The sequence below is a fragment of the Schistocerca nitens genome, chromosome 2 (genome assembly GCF_023898315.1).
Source record: "Schistocerca nitens isolate TAMUIC-IGC-003100 chromosome 2, iqSchNite1.1, whole genome shotgun sequence".
NCBI classification, from domain to species: Eukaryota; Metazoa; Arthropoda; class Insecta; order Orthoptera; family Acrididae; genus Schistocerca; species Schistocerca nitens.
The window spans coordinates 642493873-642517071 of NC_064615.1; the positions used below are offsets into that span (position 1 = coordinate 642493873).

The 23199-nt window shown below is 40.0% G+C and overlaps 1 protein-coding gene across 1 annotated transcript in view; it reads left to right on the forward strand.

Annotated features, from left to right (window-relative positions):
• Positions 1-23199, forward strand: part of LOC126236758 (cullin-3) — a 297410-nt gene that overhangs the window by 168191 nt on the left and 106020 nt on the right. The window contains exons 7-8 of the mRNA XM_049946298.1: positions 2622-2798; positions 4638-4808. Of these exons, the coding sequence (XP_049802255.1) occupies positions 2622-2798; positions 4638-4808 (348 nt within the window). The remainder of the gene's footprint in view (positions 1-2621; positions 2799-4637; positions 4809-23199) is intronic.

Sequence of the window (23199 nt, forward strand, 5' to 3'; positions counted from 1 at the left end):
CTGGAAGACGACAAATTCACTCCCCTCCCCATTGGTATGATGAGGAAGGTATCGGGATTCATCAGATCATGCAACCCTCTTCCAGTGTGCCAAAGTTCGGTGTCTGTCATCATGTGCCCATTTCAGTCATAGCTTCAGATGCCATGGTGTTAACGTAGCCACATGTATGGGTCGTCGGCTGTGGAGGCCCATTGTTACGAGCATTCGGTGCTCTGCACGTTCACACACACTTGTACTCTGCCCAGCATTAAAGTCTGATGTTACTTCCACCACAGTTCACCATCTGTCCTGTTTTACCAGTCTGCCAAGCCAAGGACGTCCAACATATATAATGAGGGGTGGCTGCCCAACCCCCATGACGTTGAACGTGGTTTCACCTTGGTTTCGCCAAGTGTTGAAGACACTGACCACAGCACTCCTCGAACACCCGACAAGTCGTGCATTTTCCGAAATTTTTGTGTGAGCTCTTGGGCCATCATGATCTGCCATTAGTCAGTCTCGGATAGGTCACACACCTTCCCCATTCTACACACGCAGCATGCTCACTTATGCTACATGCACCATGCATGTGTCTGACTAGCATTCGTTCCTCGCCAGGTGATACTGCCATTGCCTGATTGGGTTTATATTGATAGTAGGATGGTGGTTGTGATGTTCTAGCTGATCAGTGTATAGTATCTTTACAGACAGTTGTTATAATGTTGTCACATTCAGCTATGTAGGAAAAATCCTTAAAAATGATGTTCCATCACATGTCACATTAATAGAACAGCTGGCTTATGTATTAATAGAATGAAAGAAATCGTACACTGTTACTACTTGCATTCATAAATGTTCATAATTTGTCTACATGTAACAGTGTCATTTATACCTTCTTGTTATGTTTGCAATTGTGAAACCCATGCAACAGTTCTGAATTATAAGGTTTAAAATTAAAACAACAATCAGCCACAAGCACGGATTTAAAAACGTTATTCAAATAAAACCATTGACGGTTTCAGATTTATTGCAAATAATTCTTAAACAAAAAGTTCAAAGTGAGAAGATTATGAATTTAAACAAAAATTTGGCATTGAAAATGATTGAAGATCTTTGAAAAAGTTCATAATAATGTTAGACTTAACTACACTGAGGTGGTAGTTAATTGTACATGTCACTGCATTCCTTTTGGCAATTTAACAGCTTAGATAAGAGTCTCTGTTGACTTCAGAAGTGCAGAATGAAGCTTTGCATCAGTCTGAGACACATGCTTGGATAGCAAAATTGGCAGTGCACTGCTTGTGGGAAGACAAGGGTCCCAGTTTCAATCCTGGCCAGGCACACAGACTTAACTTGCCTCAGATTATCAGTTTGTTCACAATTAATAGTTAATTATCATAATCATGATCATCATAGTCATGATTTTTCTACTCAAGCAAGTGAGGTGCAGTTGTAGATCATCCACAAAACAGTGATTTGACTTTTCTAAATGTTAAATGGTTTCAGAATAAATGAATACATCAGTTGTAACATTGACCATTTCACTGAACAAACTTGAATGCCACAGTGATAAGGAAATAATCAAGAAATAAATTAAATCTCAGGACTTCCAAAAATGAATCTCTCTCTCTCTCTCTCTCTCTCTCTCTCTCTCTCTCTCTTTCTTTCTCCCTTTTTTTTAATGAAGTAAAATAGAGGTAAAAGAAAGAGTTATAAATGAGAACTGTTTTATGATATGATTTTTTTAAAAACTTCAAGAGGATTTGGGTGTGAATCAGTGCCCTGAGTGTTCAATCAGCACTTGGGATGCTTCTCCATCCATGGCCATGAATTCAAACATATAAGTGATTCTTACATATGTGAAACCTGAGTAATTACTAAAACTAAAGATTTATTGTGTTTTAAGAATGTTCGTGTAGATGCTCACTCTGTCTGTCAGTGTAGTCTTTGTCCTTTTAGAAATTAGTGCTCAAGATCTAGCATGACAGGCAATATATCAAGAATGCTTTCAGTTGAAACTGCACTGCTTAACCCAGGAATACATTGTGTTAAACATTTTTTCAGTCCAGAAAGTTGAAATTGATGGTTCATATTGCAGCCAGTCATGAAACATCGTTCATCAGCTTACTACAAAAAAGAACTTCCCTATTTATACATATCAGTAGAAGTGAAAAGAAGTGGGGATTTGGGGGGGATGAGTCTACAAAGCACCTCTGAAGTATTTGTATTTCTGATACATCAAGTAACTGTTTGTGGGTACTATGTGTATTAGTTTGGTAGCTCTGCTGTTGCATACAACTTGAACACAAGTGGTTTGAGATTATTAAAATCCATACTTTTAACAACGAACCTGTTACTTTATTTTATCAAAACCGTCAGAACAACCCTTCTAGAAACAATGCGCTGTTTGTATGCAATATATATTTCCAATATTGTATCCAGCACATCACAGCTTTTTATTTCTGAATATTTGAAATACTCATTATATTTCATAGTTAAATTAAATCAAAAGTGATTTTAATGCATATTTCAGTTTGTGTTAAATTATTTGTAATCTCACTTTTGTTTTGATTTTCAGTCAGAATTTTCTTTTCTTCCCACTGAAATATTTGTTACTGAATGTTTCTTTTTTTTTGTTACAGAACTTACTTGACCTGAAGGACAGGTTTGATCATTTCCTTCACAATTCATTTAATAATGATAAAATCTTTAAGCAGATGATTGCATCAGACTTCGAACATTTTCTCAATTTAAATCCAAAGTCACCAGAATATTTGTCATTATTTATTGATGACAAACTAAAGAAGGGAGTAAAAGGGGTAAGTATCATGTATTGGCACCAATGTATCTTAAACATTAAAATATTTCAGTGTCAAATATTAAACAGCTGTTGTTGACAGAATTTCTTGTGGAAAATTCACCAATCATTTTGCTTGTTATGTAGAGTCAGTGTGGTATTTATCTTTGAGAATTGTAGAAGGCAGAGTGTTTATTCTTGAATGATATTCAGCAAGTCAAGATAGTTTAGTTGCTGATCTTCCATTAGATAACATAGTTTGTATCTCTGGAGCAAACACTGTGGTGTCCATGAGTAATATCACTAAATAAACTATAGAAGGAATATATCATATAAATTATATTATTTTTACATCAGTTCATTAAAAAACATGAACTTCACTCTGTGTTTGCTTCCAGATTACAATATATTTGTGAATTAATTGTGTTATTTGTATGTATTAAATCTAGTTTGAAATTTTCTTTGAGGCTACACTGTGCAAATGAATATGATCACTGACTAAAGTAGCATTACACATTTTCATCACATTAAGAATACGCATAATTGTAAATATAGCTAACACATGTTGAAATTATATTATTGAATTTCACTTTGTTGTGATGGGTTGAAATCAGTAAAATGGAAAAGAAATGGTCCAAGTTGAGATCAAAATAGATGGCCAAAAAAGTATGACCTAAGACAACCCTGGAAATGAGATTGTCTCTTGCATGATGACATTTCAAAATTGTGGCTTCAAGTGTTACATTACGAGTAATAACCAAACTCCCAAGTATAAGACAACTTCAAACACGTGATACGTTATAAAGTAACTTAATGTATGAAGTATTTGACTCTGTTTGTAGATGGAATAGCCTTAGCATGTTTGCTTTATTAGTTTTGGATTATTCATTCACAGACTAATGAAAAAGTAGAAATATTAATGTCTGAAATTTTTGCTTAATTTTAAGAAAAGCTAGTTCTTCACCCATCTCAGTGTTGATGAAGTCATATCTCCTGAACTGAAATGTGTCATACAATCATATAATTTTGCGGGTACTTCCAGTGGTATATGTAGATAATGTTTGCAAACTGTGTTGTGAATATAGTTAGTAAGGAAATAATAAATAAAAATACTATACCTGATGCTGAAGTTCTATGACATGAACAGTGAAATATGTAGTAAATGATAAACTTTTTTCCCTTTCCTGCAGGTGTCAGTGAGAAGAACTTTGAAAACAGTTTAAAATTATTTGTGAAGTTCGTTGAAAGTCACTAAGTGCTTTCATTCTCTAATGTTGGACGAATTTAGTCAGTGTAATTTGCATGCCATGAGTTACGCTGCCTTAAGACATATACACAGTTTATAACTATAATACTCCACTTATTGTGGTAAACCTTTAACATCAAACAAGTAATTTGTGACAGCATTTTAAATTTTTAAATTAGGTCAGTGACTAGATGAGATACTTAAAATCAAATTTGTGTTGCCACTGGAAGCTGTCAGATAGGAGACATTTTAGAGACCAACTACAGAATAGCTACTGAATTTACTGGGACTGTGGGAGGCCAGTAATTACCTTTCATTTTATTTGTTGATGCTTTGTATGAAATTTGCTAAACAATATGATGTAAATTGGTATTACTAGTTTCCCTTTAATAATACCCAAACCACAATATTGCGAGCGTGTTCACATTTTTTTTGACCTGATTGACTTTAACAATTGAAGTAGAACGATGTCTTTAAAGCTTTTGCTAGTGGTAGTTCTGCAATAGAGATTAGACTTCCTGCATCTTACAAAATAATATACATGATTATTAAATGTTGTAAAAAATTTTCTCTCATATATGTACCATTGAAGCTTATGTTTTGTTTATTTTACAGATGACTGAACAGGAAATTGAGATGGTACTTGACAAGACTATGGTCCTTTTTAGGTTTTTACAAGAGAAAGATGTGTTTGAAAGATATTATAAGCAACATTTAGCCAAAAGATTACTGCTTAATAAATCAGTTAGTGATGATAGTGAGAAAAACATGATCTCAAAGTTAAAGGTACCGTATTCTTCATTCTGTAATTCTTGTCTTCTTGTAATTGGAATGCTGTTAAAATTTGTCTGCTTTGTTAATTCGATGCAGAGCTGTTGTGCATTTTTGTTTGTTAAAATAATTGTAATATAGCATTTCTTTTCCCACCGTAACTAATTTTTTAGATTTTCTGTCCTGTGACAAACATTACAATAAATTGTGTAGAGCTTCCTTTACTCCACATATTTGTTGTTACATCACTAAGCTTCTCAGCATTTCCAATGTGCACCAATGGTAAGATCCTAGATTTTCTCGAAAAATACATCCTCATCATGAAAGCTGTTGGTAGTTTTCTGTTGATTCCTTTACCATGGGCTTAGTGGGGGGAGGGGTGTTGGCTTGAAACAGTTCTTCTCTTCCAACACAGTGCCAGAGGTTTAACACTTCACTAATTAACTGATGTAGTGGCGTTAGAAACTAGCACAAAGGTTAAGTGAGAGTTTGTCCTCGAGGCTCAGTCTTTCATTGCGTAGAATGGAGTTTTGTTCTTTCTGTCAGTAGTATATTAAATAAATTCAGAAAATTGATGCGAGTAGTTTTCCAGTAATATATATATATATATATATGGCTGAAAATTCCCTGTGTTCATCTCAGGTGATGAAAATATTGAATGCCAGTGGCTAGACACATCAACAGAACAAGCATTCAACTTGAGGATGCCGTACAAAATACATCAGCAGTTCCAATTTTATGAACTGGAGAAATTTTTATCTTAATGCATTACTATAATAAGTTTCTTAGTTTCAAGAACAGTGTAACACTACAGATAATAAAATATGATGAACAGTTTCCATGAAGGCAATAAAGTTCCTGACAGTTTGTTACAATATCTCCCAATACGAAGGATTCCACTGTGGTCTTGTGATTGCTTCTCTGACTAGTAATCCAGAAATCCTGTTTCGGTCCCAGCAGTGATGTAATTTTTGAATTAAAATCATCAGCTAATGTGGCTGGAGACTTCTATTGTAAGGAGTTAGCTTCACTTTGCCAATGATCTTGTCAAAATAGGGCAGATCACAGATAAGTTTCAGACTCCTACCCTTTGGGTGGGAAAGTGCTGTAAATGTAGAATAATCAACAACAGTCAATGATACGAGGATGCAGAAGACAGTGGGTTCATTGCTTTAAAGATGGACAAATTTAGGGTAATATCAGTAGTAGAGGGTGTGCCTGAGGTAAACATATAATAATATAAAGTATATTACTTGATACACAATTGAGATATATATTGGCGGTTTGCTTCTACATGTATGGTAAATCGAAAGGTTTTCTTGTGGTAGTTAGTACCACATGCACTTATGCGAATCTCATTTGTGCGTGAAAACTTGCATCAGTAGCCTTGTAGACTATGCAGAACGTGTCCTACGAACTGTTCCCTTCTTCTAGTCAAGTTGAGCCACGAATTCCTCTTCTGCCCAATTCTATTCAGTACCTCCTCATTAGTTACGTGATCCACCCACCTAATCTTCAGCATTCTTCTGGAGCACCACATTTCGAAACCCTTTATTCTCTTCTTGTCTAAACTAGTTATCGCCCATGTTTCACTTCCATACATCGCTACACTCCATGCAAATACTTCCAGAAAAGACTTCCTGATGCTTAAATCTATACTGGATGTTAACAAATTTCTCTTCTTCAGAAACTATTTCCTTGCTACGGCCAGTCTACATTTTATATGCTCTCTACTTTGACCATCATCAGTTATTTTGCTCCCCAAATAGCAAAACTCCTTTACTACTTTAAATTTCTCATTTCCTAATCTAATTCCCTCAACATCACTTGATTTAATTTGACTACATTCCATTATCCTCAGTTTGCTTTTGTTGATGTTCATCTTATATCCTGCTTTCAAGACACTATGCCTTCCATTCAGCTGCTTTTCCAGGTACTTCACTGTCTCTGACAGAATTACAATGTCATCGGCAAACCACAGAGTTTTTACTTCTGCTCCATGAATTTTAATTCCTACTCCAAATTTTTCTTTAGTTTCCTTCACTGCTTGCCCAATATACAGATTGAATAACATCGGGGCTAGGCTATAACCCTGTCTCACTCCCTTTTCAATCACTGCCTCTCTTTCGTGGCCTCAAATCTTATAACTGCCATCTGGTTTCTGTACAAATTGTAAATAGCCTTTCGCTCCCTGTATTTTACCCCTGCCACTTTCAGAATTTGAAAGAGAGCATTCTAGTCAACATTGTCAAAAGCTTTCTCTAAGTCTACAGATTCTATAAATGTAGGTTTGTCTTTCCTTTACCTGTCTTCTAAGATAAGTCGTAGGGTGTTCTTACATTTCTACGGAATCCAAAGTGATCTTCCCCGAGGTCGTCTTCTACCATTTTCTCCATTCATTGGTAAGGAATTCATGTCAGTATTTTGCAGCCATGGATTATTAAACTGATAGGTTGGTAATTTTCACACGTGTCAGCACCTGCTTTCTTTGGGATTGAAATTATTATATTCTTCTTGAAGTCTGAGGGTATTTCACCTGTCTCATACATCTTGCTCACCAGATGGAAGAGTTTTGTCTGGCTGGCTCTCCCAAGGCTATCCATAGTTCTAATGGAATGTTATCTACTCCCAGGGTTTTGACCCAAGTCTTTCAGTGCTCTGTCAAATTCTTCACGCTGTATCATACCTGCCAACTCATCTATGTCCTCTGCTACTTCCATAATATTGCCCTCAAGTACATCGCCATTGTATAGACCCTCTTTATACTCCTTCAACCTTTCTGCCTTCCCTTCTTTGCTTAGGACTGGTTTTCCATCTGAGCTCTTGATATTCATACAGGTGTTTCTCTTTTCTCCTAAGGTCTCTTTAATTTTCCAGTAGGCATTATCTAAGTTACCCGTAGTGATATATGCTTCTACATCCTTAAATTTGTCGTCCAGCCATCCCTGCTGAACCTTTTTGCACTTTCTGTCGATCTCATTTTTGAGACATTGATACTCATTTTCACCTACTTCATTTACTGCATTTTTATATTTTCCCCTTTCATCATTTAAATTCAATATCTCTTCTGTTATCCATGGGTTTCTACTAGCCCTTATCTTTTTACCTACTTGATCCTCTGCTACCTTCACTATTTCATCTCTCAAAGCTACCCATTCTCCTTCTACTGTATCTCTTTCCCCTGCTCGTGTCAGTCATTCCCTAATGCTCTCTCTGAAACACCCAACAACCTTGGGTTCTTTCAGCCTATCCAGGTCTCCTCTCCTTAAATACCTACCTTTTTGCAGTTTCTTCAATGTTAGTCTACAATTCATAAACAATAAATTGTGGTCAGAGTCCACATCTGCCCCTGGAAATGTCTTAAAATTTAAAACCTCTGTCTTACAATTATATAATGTATCTTAAACCTTCCAGTGTCTCCAGGCCTCTTCCACATATACAACCTTCTTTCACGATTCTTAAACCAGGTGTTAGCTATGATTATGTTATGCTCTGTGCAAAATGTGCCATGTAGACTACACAGCAGAAAGAGTTTTGTATGTGTTTTCTCATGGTGCTAAAGTCCGTTACGCTGGAGCAATTTTGTATTAGGCACAAATACTGACGGCAACCAACTGATGATGTTACCACTTAACATAGCCATGAAGAAATGGGTCAAATGCTTTGGTAAACTGGGAGTTTGCTTTCAGTGTGGTGCCAACATGCCAAGCACGCAGAACTGGAGGCTACTTTTGAATTAATCTGTATGTCCTTCCAGCAGAGCCCTCATAAGTCAGCCCGAAAAACAAGTAGGCAGTTTTTCCACAGTACACAATATTGTCCCTGAAAGGTTGTGCCTGTGGGCGAACAAATTGCAGCTTAAAATCAAGCCTGAGGACAGGCCATGATGAAAGGCATTCACTGAGACATTCTGGCAAAAATGGATGAAAACAAGGTATTCCTTGTTTTCACCTGTTTCTAGGATGAGACTGCATTCCACACTTCCAGCATGGTAAACATGAACAATATACATCTACTTGTATGGAATGTAAACCACTGTGAAGTGCATGGCAGTGGGTACATCCCATGTCAGATTCTACACTGAAATTGTAGCTGAGTTAGTCCCTCTTCTAACTATAAGATTACAGGTAGATTTCTACCATAGATTCACCAAACAAAAAATCGTGGAAGAATGACAGGTCAACCATTTTTACAAGAAAGTAATAGAAGCGATCCACGTAACTACCATCCAGTATCCCTGATACTAATTTTTTTGTAGAATCTTAGAACATATTCTGAGCTCAAACGTAATGAGGTATCTCTAACACAATGAACTACTCCACGCTAACCAACATGGATTTCAAAGACATCGATCATGCACAACCCAACTCACTTTTCCACGACATACTGAAAGTTTTGGATCAAGGCAGTCAGATAAATGTACCAGTTATTTGGATTTCTTCCTGTTTCATTCACATATGTAGTGCAGGAAAAATGATTGTTTAAATGCCTGTGTGTGTTCTGTAATCAATCTAATCTTGTCTTCACAATCCTTTTGTAAGCAATAAGCAGAAGGTTGTAGTGTATTCCTAGAATCATCATTTAAAACTTTGTAAGGAGGCTTTCTTGGGATAGTTTCTATCTGTCTTAGAGTCTGCCAGTTGAGTTTCTGTGGCATCTCTGTGATACTCTCCCATGACTCAGACAAACCTGTGACCATTCATGCAGCCCTTCTCTGTATATGTTCAATATCCTCCTTGTTATGGATCCCACATGCTTAAACTATATTCCAGAATACATCGCATGAGTGATTTTTAAGCACTCTCTTTTGTCGACTGATTGTGTTTTCTCAGTATTCTCCCAATAAACAGAAGTCTAGCACCTGCTTCACCCATGACTGAGCCTATGTTATGATTCCATTTCATATCTGAGGTATGTAGATGTTAGTCAATTCCAACTGTGACTTATTGCTACTATTGTCATAGGGTACTATGTTTTTTTCATTTTGCGAAGTGCACAATTTTACATTTCTGAACATTTATAGCAAGCTTCCAAGCTCTTCACCACTTAGAAGTCTTATCAATATCTGACTGAATATTTACACAGCTTCTTTCCAATAGTACTCCACTATAGATAACTGTGTCATCTGCAAGAAGTCTGAGGTTACTATTAATGTTGTGTGCGAGGTCATTAATATAAAATGGGAACAGCAAGGTTCCCAACATGGTTCCCTGGGTCACACTCAAAGTTACTTCTATATCTGATGAATACTCTCCATCCAAAATAACACTCTGTCTCCCTACCAAAAAATCCTCAGTCCAGTCACAAATGTCTCTTGACAGTAAGTGCAGATGTGATACTGAGACAAATGCTTTTTGGAAATAAAGAAATACTGTATTTATCTGACTGCCTTAATCCAAAGATATCAGTATGTCATGTAAAAGTGAGTTGGGTTGTGCATGATCGATGTCTTTCAAATCCATGTTGGTTAGCGAGGAGTAGCTCATTGTGTTAGAGATACCGCATTACGTTTGAGCTCAGAATATGTTCTTAAAAAAATATCAGTATCAGGGATATCGGATGGTAGTTAGGTGGATCACTTCTACTACTTCCTTGTAAAAATGGTTGACCTGTCGTTCTTTCATGATTTTTTGTTTGATGGATCTATGGTAGAAATCTACCTGCAATCTTATAGTTAGAAGAGGGACTAACCCAGCTACAATTTAAGTGTAGAAGCTGACATGCATTTCATCGGGCCCTGGAGCTCTGTTCAGTTTTAACAACTTCAGCTGTTTCTCAACACCATTGACACTACCACCTATTTCATTCTTCAGTGATACAAGAATTAAGTTAGGGTAATTCTTCTGGGTTTTCTTATGTAAAGGGACGTTTGAAAGTGAAGTTACGCATTTCAGCATTTGCTTTGCTACCCTCTGTTTCAGTTCCTGCCACTAACAGCTGTTACATATAACCAGAATTTTTTCGTGTTTTGTGAAAGATTATTTGACTCTATTCTGCTACAGTAGTAATTTAAGGCTTCACGCATTGCTCTCTTGACTTCCAAATGCATTTAATTGAGAATGTCTGTATCCACAGTACTAAGCTTTTACACCTACAATTCAGTAGTATGTGTTTCTTTAGCAGTTACAGTGCTTGTGTACCATGATGGTTCCCTCCCATTATGGACTGTTTTACTGTGTACATATGTTCAGTGCTGCCTGGTTAACTATTCTTTTAAACTTAGTTCCTCTACGTGCTCCTGTCCTGTGCTGCGAGCTTAAAGTTTCTCATTGAGAAACAGCGCTAGGTTTTTTTAAAATCTAATTCACTGAACGACCTACTGAAAGAGGTCAGGTCTCTTTGTTGCTAGTAGATCTAATATATTTCCATCATGAGTGGTGTCCCAAACTACCTGTTGTAGGTATTTTTTGGGAAGGCATTTAGTAATGTTTCACAGGATGTCTTGTCACCTCCACGACTAACTAAACTTTAATTTTTCCAGTTGACTGTTGGATCATTAAAGTCTCCACCAGTGATTACAGTATGATTGGGGAACTTGTGGAGAAGCAAACTGAGGTTTTCTCTAAATTTTTTGGTTACATCAGGATGCGAGTCTGGTGATCGATAGAAGGATCCAATTATCATTTTATGCCCACCTTTGATACTGAGTGTTGCCCAGGCAATCTCACATGCAATTTCAGTTTTAACGAGATGGATTTGAGTTTCAGGTCTACTGTGACAAATATACCAACTCTATTTCCACTAATCTTTCCTTTCAATATGCAATTAAATTTTCCTCAAAAATATCACTGCTATCAATTTCAGGTTTCAGCCAGCGTTCTCTCTGTGAGCTTCACTGCTTTTCAGGAGTGCTTCAAACTCTTGTCATTTTGTAGGGAATGCTTCGGCGATTAACTATTAGGATTTTCCTTTTGGATCTTGCCCTTATTCTTCTGGGTTTCTTACAGCTATTGTTGTCTGAACTAGCTGGAGAGTCATGTAATCTAAAGAACCCTTGTTTGCACCCCACACACGGTCAGCTACATGGATAGTAGCTTCTGATGTGTACTGCACGTCTGATCCATTTAGGGGGGACAATAAAGTTCTGAAGTCTATGGTGAAAGTACAGGAAGCCGCAGTCTAGCTTGTCAGTTGCCACATATGGGGAACTGAACCCTCCACCCCTCCCCACATTGTGATAAGTGTGCAAATGTGACTCGCTGAAAGTGAATGTGTGGTTTGGATTATTGAAGGACAGAGTCACTGAGATGTATTAGGTGTTTAAAAAAAGCATTTTGAGTTACCATACTTGTAGAAAAATACGGTCAATAAATATCTCAATTGCTCCTCAAGTTATTATATTTTGTACTATAATACATTTAATCTGAACACTCTTTAAAAGAAAGTGGCACCTTTAACATTTATTTCAGCTTGTATTGATAACTGTATTATCTGTTGTTTGAGAAGTACTGACCCAAAAGATAGTGGAGCGTCTGTGGGTTAGTGGCTTATCCTCTTGATGCCAGTGTGTCGTTTTATCTGTGCTTCTGCAAACAAATGGAAATTTTTTGTAAAATATTGCCTCGTTCACGTGGGTGCACAGGAGGCAGACTACTGTGTGATCATATACAGGTGAAACTATGTAGGGGCAGAACATCAGCAAATAGAGACAGGCAATTGTTAATAGGAGGGTTAAAAACCAAATGTCGCACCTACTCCATTTTATGGAAAAAAATTTAAGAGTGGGGGGGAAAATTCTGACACATGCTGAAACATACAAAAACCTTAGTTGGCTTTAATTGGCCAAAGATATCCAACCAGTGCTGTACATGCTCTAGCAGAGATCTTGTGGCAATCCCTAAATCAAACAGTTTTATCATACCAAGTATTATCAGATTCAAGAGGTTGCTCTGTATACTCAGGGACCTGGCAAATTAATATCCTCACACAAAAGCACTCATGTGACTAATATTATGTTGTGCCCACTTTCCCATTGCGGACGGAGCCAGAATGGTGATAGATTGTCCTGTTAGCCATAACTTAGCCTGGAGATTGATCTTGTATCCATTCACCTGGTGGGCACCTTAGACATGTTGCAGGCTATCCAGTATTGTAGAAAGGGAATGATATGACAATCGAATGGCAAGTGAATGTCTTCGTCTAAGCTGTCATCATGGTCTAGCAACCATATGAATTAGGATAGATCACTACTTGCCACCTAGAGGAAGTATTGAGCTGTAGAAAGGGATATTTTGAAGTATACTGTTGGGTATTATTAAACTATCGTCGAAAGTCCTTTGAATTACATGCACTTGCATGTGCACACCCCTCACACACTCATGGCCACTATTGTATCTAAGAACTAATTCCCAACTTCTGTGAGCAACACTCTTGGACAGGTTAGTGGGTCGGGAATGGTTGTAGTGCTGGGAACGCACAGGACTGTGTCAAGGACAGGATGGCGGGCTGCTATGTACAGCATTGGGAGGCTTTGCTGGTTGGGGGCGGAGAAGGGGGAGGAGAGAAGCAGAAAAGGGCTCTGCAGGAGTGCTGGGAGACAGAAGGCATCTGCGAGTCTGAAGTGGGAACAGGGAAGGTTGTAGGGACTCAGAAGTTGACGCCAGGATGTTACGGGAATGAAGGATATATTGCAGGGAGAGTTCCCACCTATGCAGCCCAGAAAAGCTGGTGTTAGTGTCAATAATTCAGATAGTGTGGACTGTGAATCAGTTGTTGAAGTCAAACACATCTTGGCACATGTCATCCTCAATTGCTGGATGGTGCAGCCATCTCTTGGCTGTAGTATGGTGGTGGCCATTCATGCAGACAGACAGCTTGTTATCATTCTACATAGAATGTCACACAGTGAGTGCAGCTAAGTTGGTAGACCGTATGTCTGTTGCTGTAGGTGGCCCTGCAGTTTATTATGGGCATAGGAAATGCCTGTGACAGGATTTGAGTGGGTGGGTAGTGTATGTGTCAGGTTTTGCATCTAGGTTTTTTACAGGTATAGGAGCAATGGTGTAAGAGGTTAAGAGCAGGAGTTGAATGTTTACCAGACAAGAATACTTAATAGTTTGGGTGAGTGGCAGAATACCACTGTGGATGGTGTTGGGAGAATATTTTTCATTTGAGAGCACAAAAAGAGAGAGTCTAAACCCAGGACGAGAATTTGAGTAATTTGCTGCAGTACCAGAGGTACTAAGTCACAAGGGATAGCTCTTTCGTGGGTAGTCAGTGGGTATGATAGGTGATGAGGAGACAAGGCATTAGAGATCTGTTTCTGGACAAGGTGGGGAGGGTAATTTTGAAGTGCAAAGGCCTCAGCCACACCCTTAACATATTTGTAGGTGGGCTACTTGTTGCTGCAGAAGCAGTGACAGAGGGTGGCTAGGGTTTAGGGAGGGACTTCTTAGTGTGGAATGTTACGAGCAGGTTAGCACTATTTATAAGGATGACAAAAATTATATATAAACCTGATTGATGAAGGGAAGTGAAAAAATTGTAGTGTGAGCATGTGAAATGACGTTTTTGAGAAGTCTGCTAGGCATAACAAACAAAATTGGAAAAGATGAGCAATGAAATTGTTAGGGAGATAACACATGAGGAATAGATTGAGGAAAAAATTAAAATGGTATGGTGATGTAAAGAGAATAGATGGTATAAGGATGCCTTGGAAGATACACAAAATGAAGGACAGGAGGCAAAGGGGCAAGTGGCTGAAAGCAAGGAAAGAAAGAATTTGGAAGAAAAGGAGAAGACCGGGCCAGAGCAAGTGACATGCAGGTGCTTGGAAGCCTGGAGGAGACTGAGATGTTTGTGTTTTCTGAGCAGACCTTGCTAGTAGTGAGGAACTGTAGACAATGAATACCAGGGTCTCATCTAATGCTTGTCTACACAGAACTTAACCGGATGGATAGTACCTGCAACATCAGGATACAAGATGTATATAGTGGCCAGCTCACTGTCCAGTTTTCAACAGAATGTGCATGGTGTTGTATCTGTAATTGGAGAAACAACAAATAACGATTGGCATGAGTTCCAAATTCTGTTTATTGCCAACAGTTCCACAATACTAACACAACTTGGTACTTGATCAAGAGGAGCGACTGGGCTGCCGAGTCCAAGTCCGGTATGGTAAACAGTCGTAGCACAGTGTAGCGTTGTTCCTGGGTGCGACGTCGACATAGCAAGTAGGTAGCCCAACATGACTGTCAGGCATGGTGGCATATGTGGCTATATAGGGCGAATGGCAGAGGAATATGCGTGCCGTAACCGAGTCCGCTTGTCCTGTCCTGTTATGATTGGTGGCGCGGCCTCACGTAACTATCTCTCGGGAGGACTCCGGCCGAGGTTGCCATGACAGTGCGGAGGCACTCACTGTGTGAGGCCCAAGCCTGCGCTGTACACCTGTGCAGAGCTGCACATAAGCGGGGCGTGCCAGCCGTTGGCTGTATGACGTAAAGACCGCGGCCACACAGCTGCAGGTGCCACGGTGTGGGCATTGACTATACCACACATGGTATGATCTAAGTTTTAAGGATTGTAGCTTGAACACCGCTATTATTGATCATTGGCCTAGTGTAAAGCAATTTGAGGGATATGTGTATTGAAGTCATCTTGGTGAGTAGAATATTCCATCTTTCGAACATGCTTGTGGGGGGAAAAATATTTCTTCTTCACATTGTATTTGTGTCAAGCGGTTTTAATTTAGTAACTGACTCACCTCGAAGGTGGCTGAAATATCAGAAGAAGAAATAATTTTATCCCACATGCACAACCGAAAGATAATGGAAAATTTGAAGCTTTGTTACAAGTTGTTTTGGATGGAGTGTGTGGTACACAGTGTGGGAAGTTGGTGCTCATCCTTTATTGCCTTGCAAGTGCACCACACAGATGTTAGTTTTCTGTTCGAGGGATATCATCTGGTACCATCCACAGGCCATGACTGGTTTTCTTGTTCACTTTTGTTTGGTACTTGTCACAGTGTTATAAGGACATATTTTAGAGTCCACATTATCACTAAATAATGTTCTACTTCTCTCTGAGATAGATGATACAGTGATTGGCAGATTGGACTTACAGTCACAAGGAATGGTGTTCACAGCATGTTAGACTACTCATGTTAAGTTTCTCCAAGATTACCTAAAGTAAGACACATTGCAGGATAGTTTGTTTAAAAAGGATGCAGGCGATACCCTACTCAATTCTTGTTTAAGCCGAGCTTGTACTTTGTCCCTAATTACCTCATTGTCATAGGAAGGTAAACCCTTCTATTCTTTCCTTTCAATTATTTTATATGTTATGGCCATGAATGTACTTATTAAATGTTGTCTTGGTAGTGTAGTGGTGGGTTGCTGTTAAATACAAATGTAATGCTTTGCTTTGAAACCCAACTATAAATAAAGTTGGTACCAATGGTTGACTACATTGTGCTAAATGGTATCTTCTGTACACGTTTTAATAATTTCATTAATGTTTTGGTTGGTTAGAGTTCAATTGCAGCATTATGGAGTGCTTACTATAATTGTTCTTACTCAACTGTGGCAACTGTAGAACAGAGAATGATCACAAATGGGTAAAATTTCAGCCTTGATGTGCAACTGGAAATAGGAGTGAGGAACTTGTTCTGAATAAACTACACCCTGTGAGCTGCGTTGTCCATGAAATACAGTTTTATCAGTATTGCAGGCATTGTCCATAAGGTAATGAGACTGGCCACTGAGCAGCACCACAGTCACCAGCAGTGTGCGTCCTGGTAAAAGGGGGATTGTGGTGGTGGGATCAAAGATAAGCAGGTGGCAGTCATGTCTGAATTCTGACAGAGGGAGGATCACTCGTGGTGCCAAAGTTTTATGTCATGGCAGGAAAAGAAAAAAGAAAAGAGGATTCACTGGAGCACCACTAGTGATTTAATTTTGCTTCCACCTGCGCAAAACTGCCACCAAGACATTTGCCTTGGTTAAGGAGGCTTACAAAGATGGTGCCCTGTCAAGGGCCCAGGTTTTCCTGTGGTTCAGCCCCACTTTCCTTCTGTAATGCACTTCTCTTGTGACCGAATGATTATGGATCAGCCGGTGTAGCGAGGTGACTGCTGCATCTTGTTGGGTATTGGTTGGTTGCTTTCCAGGCTGTCATCACTGCCATGGATAATAATGTTGGAGTGTTGATGGCTGCTGCATGGTGGGTGGGCGCTTTGTGTCCGGTGGTGCCCTGCATTTCGGTGGCATCTTCTCCATGTAGGTAGGCGGCTTGCACCTGTTAAAGAACACTACTGTGTCCATCCCTTTATTTTGGGGAATGAGTGTCTTATCATTTTGTCCCTTAACTGCATACGGGCCTTGTCCCAGTGCTCTCTGCAATAGGTTGCATCAGAGGAAAAACATGCTCCATTGTTGTCAGGTCTTTGAAACTGAAGGTAATCTGTTTTCCATGCCAAGTAGTTCCACTTGCTTACTTGGCCTCCATTTGCCTTTAGTGTTCTGTGAGAAAATCTTGAGTAGAGCACAGAGGTCCAGAGCGTTGTTGGAAAAACTCTTCTGGTACACCTGCTGGTTTGCCCCACATCAGCTCCCCTGGTGAGGTCAGCAGGTGTTCTTTTATTGCACTACACAATCTCAACAGCACTAGTGAGAAGGCATCAATCACAAATCTGTTGTGTGGCACATTAGCGGTCTCCACAATGTTGGTTGCTGCTGTGTCATACAGTAAAGTCCTGAGGTGTATCCTGTACAATTGGGCTAGATATCCGCCTCCTACTGTCGACCCTGGTCAGAAGTCACTTGTAGGGGACAGCCCGTATGTGAAATCTAATCGCGGGTGAAGGCATGCGCGATGTTCTCGACAGTTTGTGTGGAAATGCTACGAGCCACCTCACGTACAGATCAGTCACCATGAGGCAGTGTTGGTAATTATGTGCTACCAGCACTAGGCCCAACAAATTCAGGTGGATGTGTGAGAATCATGCTCCTGTGGTGACAAAATTTCCAAGTGGGGCTCGTAGGTGCCATGTTACTTTGTACTTCTGGCAGGCAGTATAGGTCTGAGTCTCTGTACACCAGTCCTTTCTATACCGAGTCATAGAGACGTGTAGTCTTAGAAGAGCAAGTACATATGGTCGCTGTTGGCCTGCAGCCTTCTCGCGGTATATCAGCTTCTCAATGCTTGGAAGTGTCGTACAATGAAAATTCAGAGCCGATTGCTTTTAGCAGGTTCTTTAACTCCTCATTGCCATTTTGTGCTGCTGTCAGCTTGGTGAAATTCACAGGTATGGAAATGCTTTCTGCTCTGAACAAGGTGCCAGCAGTAACGTTTTTCAAACCACTTACAAGCCAAATGTGTGTTGTAAATTCCGAAATAAAATTTTGTTGGTTTATTTGCACTGTGGGTACTTGTTTTGTGGCTGTGATAATGCAGTGTATGTGTAGTGAAGGCGTGCCCTTCCAACTGGATCTGAAGTATCAAACTGCTTCAGAGTCTGCCAACAGTATTATGTAAAATAGTTGCCAGAAGTGCTCCTTCTTTGTGATCTTCTTGTAGAACAAACCCAAAGTCTGTCACTGCCTGTTGACATTCTGTTGTGGCATGACACCGACAATGCAGGATGAGGTGTCTGAGAAAATTGTTAGCGGGGCCTCTGTGACCAGATGTGCAAGGGGGGGTTGCTTGCTTGGGGCTTGTCGGCCAGGCTTCAAATGTTGCATGCAGTTTGTCAGTATAAGTGAAAGGCATGAAACCATGTACTTTGGGACCAGTGAGTATGGTGTGGAGTGATGCTTGAGCTTCAGCAGTTTGGGGTAAGAAACCACAGTAAAAGTTCATCTTCCTCAGGTAGTGATGGTTTTCATTCACTGTTTTCGGGGCGGGTATGTTGTAAACACAGTGATGTGCTAAGCTAGTGGCTGTATACAGGTTGCAGAAACAGAAATCCAAGGAATGACACTTCATTGGCACCAATGACTCATCTAAGTGGATTTATGATTCCGTAATCATCAAAACTTTGGAAAACTTCACCTAAGTGTCTTTCGTGTTGCTCTGACGCTGATGATGACACCAAAATGCATAGGTGTATGCAAAGCAGAAGTCTAATATATGCAGTACTTCTTCAATAGTGTGTTGAAAAGCTTGTTCTGCATTCTGGAGGCCATACAACAGGTGTTGGAATTCAAAGTGTCCAATGGGTTAGTCAGTTTTTGCAGTTTTATGGAAGTTTTCTATTGCCACAGGTATTGGCTGCAGGCCTTTGCTAGGTCCACATTGAGAAAGCCCCACCAGTTGGCAAGCAAACTCTCATGCATGGATCACAGGGTGCTGGTTGTCAATTTTCTGGGCATCAAACCCTCTATAATCTCCACAGGAGTGGTATCGGATGCAGGAGACAGGCCCAGTTGCTTTCTGATGGTGTACCATGCTTGCTTGGATTATTGCAGCAAATTCTGCTTTTGCAGTGTGCAGTTTGTCAGGGGCCAGTCACCTAGATAATGGAAAAAAATGAGGACTGGGCATTGTTGTGACATGATGCAGTGTTAAGTGGTGAGGTGATGATTGCACCCTGGCAGGTTGTGGGAGCGACGGGAACTCATTTAGCAGGCACGCCAATGTCATTAGCGCAGTTAGGAAGTATACCAATGTGTCGCTGCACTGTGTGGGCTGGCACACAATGTTACTTGATGTGACCCAGTCCAAAATGGAAGCTCTCCTTACATTCAGTGTGAGGTTGTAGAAAAACGGTAAATCCAGCCCATTATAATATGGATCCTGTCTGCAGCTGTATATCACCATGCAACTGGTCTTTCTAAACTGATGTACAGATTGAAAGTTAGGAGTCCATATGTAGCTATGGATGAAAACATTTGCAGCTGCTAAGTAGTAATTTGTGCATGGTCGTGGTTGTCACAGCAGATCTTTGGGACACACACACACACACACACACACACACACACACACACACACACACACACACAGAGAGAGAGAGAGAGAGAGAGAGAGAGAGAGAGAGAGAGAGAGAGAGATCTGAGCTAGTATCCTCTAGAAACTGCAGTATAATGGTCCTATCTGTTACCACTAAATATTGTGATGACTGCAGGGGCTGATACTTTCTCCCAGGCATGGGAGGCGGCTGTTAATGTTTCCCCCCCCAGAAACATGGCAATCTGCACATGTGTACTATGTCACCAGAATGACAATGGTAAAATCACTTGTTCCGCTCCAGCAAGGGCAATTATGCACATGTTGCATCATCTGTGTCGTGCTGTTGTGGTCTCTTCATTTATATATGCTGCGGGCTGTAATCTGCCATGTCAATTCATCAAGGTAGGAGGTGGTGTCATCCAGTCTGTCTCTGGCAGGTGTTGTGATAAGTGCGTGAGGAGCGATGGGCTGTTATTGTGTTACTGTGTTTGCAATCTCTGCTAACTTGCTCGAGTTCACGAGGAGCGATGGGCTGTTATTGTGTTACTGTGTTTGCAATCTCTGCTAACTTGCTCGAGTTCACCTCACAGCCACTGAGAGCAGGGTGTGATGCGCCTCCAGCGAGCGAGATGTCTATATGGTTCATAGAAGTGAGTCCGGGATGTATGATACGGCCAAAAAGTGGAGGTGTTGCAGGAACTAGGACAGCTTCCCCTTGCTAATTTACATTCTGTGCAACAGTTGCCCTAAGTTTTGCATGCTAAAGAGGGAAAGCCTCAGAATTAGCTTGGATTTTGGTAACTTTTACTTTCCAGGGGCAGGTTGCTTTGTGATTATGTTCCTAACCTTGCTGGTGGATTGCTTGTGTAGTAGTGCCACCATGTGTGCATACTTTGGTGAAGTCGTGCGTTAACCCAGTGGTGATGAAATGGCTTTTGCTGTATGTGAACCAAATGCACCAAAGAGACGGACGGTCCATCCAGAGGGCTGGTGCTTTAAATGGTGTATGGTTCAGTTGCACTGCTCGGACTGTCCCAGGGGGTTGGTGGTAGGACTCGTTGACCTCGCAGCTGCAGGCAGTTACAGGCTGGGCCATGCTTGGGGCATGGGTAGGACTTGGCAGCTGCCAGTAGATGATGCTGGGGTGCACAGACACTTGCTTTCTTCGCTGCACAACTGCAACAGTTCTTGTAGTTGCACCATAGGTGATCCACTTTCTTTCAAATGTGTTCAAAGCTTCTTGTGTTGCTGTTGCAATGTGGGCATCTCATCAAAGTGCTTCCGCTGCTGATCGCGCGGTAGTAGAGTGCAGTTTCTGCTGCTGCTGCTGCTGCTGCTGTCCAATCAGTTGTTCCTAGTGCTGTTGTAACTGTTGTAAACGATTCATGTAACTGTTGTAAATGATCCGTGTAGCGTCTTAAGAAATGGTTTACTTTACTTCAAGATAATGAAGTTTTATAAGCCAGCGCAACAAGAAGATAAACAACTGCTGCTACATGTACTTTATAGTCCTGCTTGTTATTTTACATAATGCATTTCCGACAACCACAAATCCTCTTGATGCTCACTCTGCGGCAGGGAGACACGTATGGACTGCTGGAGAGTGCAGTCGTTCCAGTGTTGGTTGTTCGTGATGTTGCCAGCAGATTGGTGTGGAGAGATCTGAGAGTTCAAGTCAATACAGAAACATACCAACTAAAAATCCTGATGAAGTGTTTGTAGAAACTTTCTGTTTAATTACATATCCTACCACAAATGAAATATATTTCTCAATGGCCAGCAGAGTGCCAAAAATACAGTAACAAAAGGAAACATCACAACTGTAGATAGCTTCATATTAGTGGAGAAAAAAATGAATTCGTTATTTGAGACTAACATGACATTAGTACAGAATGAGGTGGCGCAGTGGTTAGCACACTGCACTCAGGAGGACGATGGTTCAAGCCCACGTCCTGGCATCCTGATTAGGTTTTCTGTGATTTCCCTGAATCGCTTCAGGCAAATGCCGGGATGGTTCCTTTGACAGGACAGTTGCTGTTTGGTGTACCCTAGATCACCTACAAAGTTAATCATGTAACCTGCCTACTACACAATATATGCACAATAAATAAAATTTTGTTATTTGGTACCTGTAAAGATGTTAAAATTTTAAGGGCCAGCAGTATACTAGCAGGAGGTGAGATTTGACATACCAGTGGGTTATAAGCGATAGTGAGAGCAGTTGACTAGTCAGTTACTCAACTGAATGAGTAGCTTAATCTCTCAGCTACTTGCTTTTTGTGGTCACTTCACCAACATAGTCCACTTCGTAATAAAATCAAATTTTCTGCTGTCCAATAAGAATTTCACCTTTGAGAGACACTTGACATAGCAATCAGAATGCTTCTATTTTTATGACAGGTTTTTCATGGTCCATTAACAGTGGCTTCCCTAGAGTTTGGAGGCTTTCAGTTACTTATCTGGTAACTGTACTTCGAATCTAACCATGGTCTTTGCTTGTAGTTACAACCTCCCCACCCCTCCCCCTTTCCTTTCATTTTTATCTTCACTTTATTTGCTTCTTTTCTCCATTTTATTGACTGCTGACTGTTTTAGCTTAATCTGTGGTTCTACTTATTAGTCTGTCCTTCCCTGTTTCTGTGGCTTGTTTCCAGTTCCATTGTTGCTCACACAAAGCTAAAAGGGAGGAGGCTTACTGTTGCGATAAAGTGTAACAATTCTCCTATCATAGAATCTGTGTGTGCTTTGCTTACACCCAGTCTCAATTTAGTCCGGATATGCTCAGTTTCTGGTGCTTCTGGTAGTACTATGTCATAAGTAATCAGCATAGTCTACACTCTGGCACTGCTTTGATTCTGTTCTGTTGCACACACTGTCCTCTACTGCAACTGTCAACCTTGCATCCTGTGCAATGCCTTAAGTGCAACTGTTTCAGTTGACTCTCTAAAATTTTGCTTACACCCATACATTCTTTTTCAAGATTTTAAACAATAATGTTCAGTACATGTACTTAAAAGTACATGTTAAATGTGCACATGAATATGTTTCTGCTTTCTTTTCCTCTTTGTAATTACTACTTTCTTCCTAGAATAAGGGTTTGTATTAGCAGGTGACCTAATAGGTAGTTAATTAAGTCTTCTGTGACATAGAACAAAAGGGGCAGAAAATGGTTAATCGAGGTCTTCTGTCCCATATTATGGAAAATCCTGTTTGGAATACAAATTATGGAGGTAGGAAAGGCAACAACTCACTGTATAGTAGAGGTGTTGAGTGGTTGATGGGCACATAAACAAGATTTAAAATGTTGCTAAGCTTTCTGAAAGTGTCCTATCTATTCCTCAAAACCTTGATCTTATTTTCCCTAATGTTTTGCGCACAGTATGTTGTTAACAAATCATTTTGACACTTGCACTATACATAATACTAAAAAGTCACATTCAGTAATCTGAAACTGGTTGTAAGGATACTCACAAGGGAACCTCCCCATCGCACCCCCCTCAGATTTAGTTATAAATTG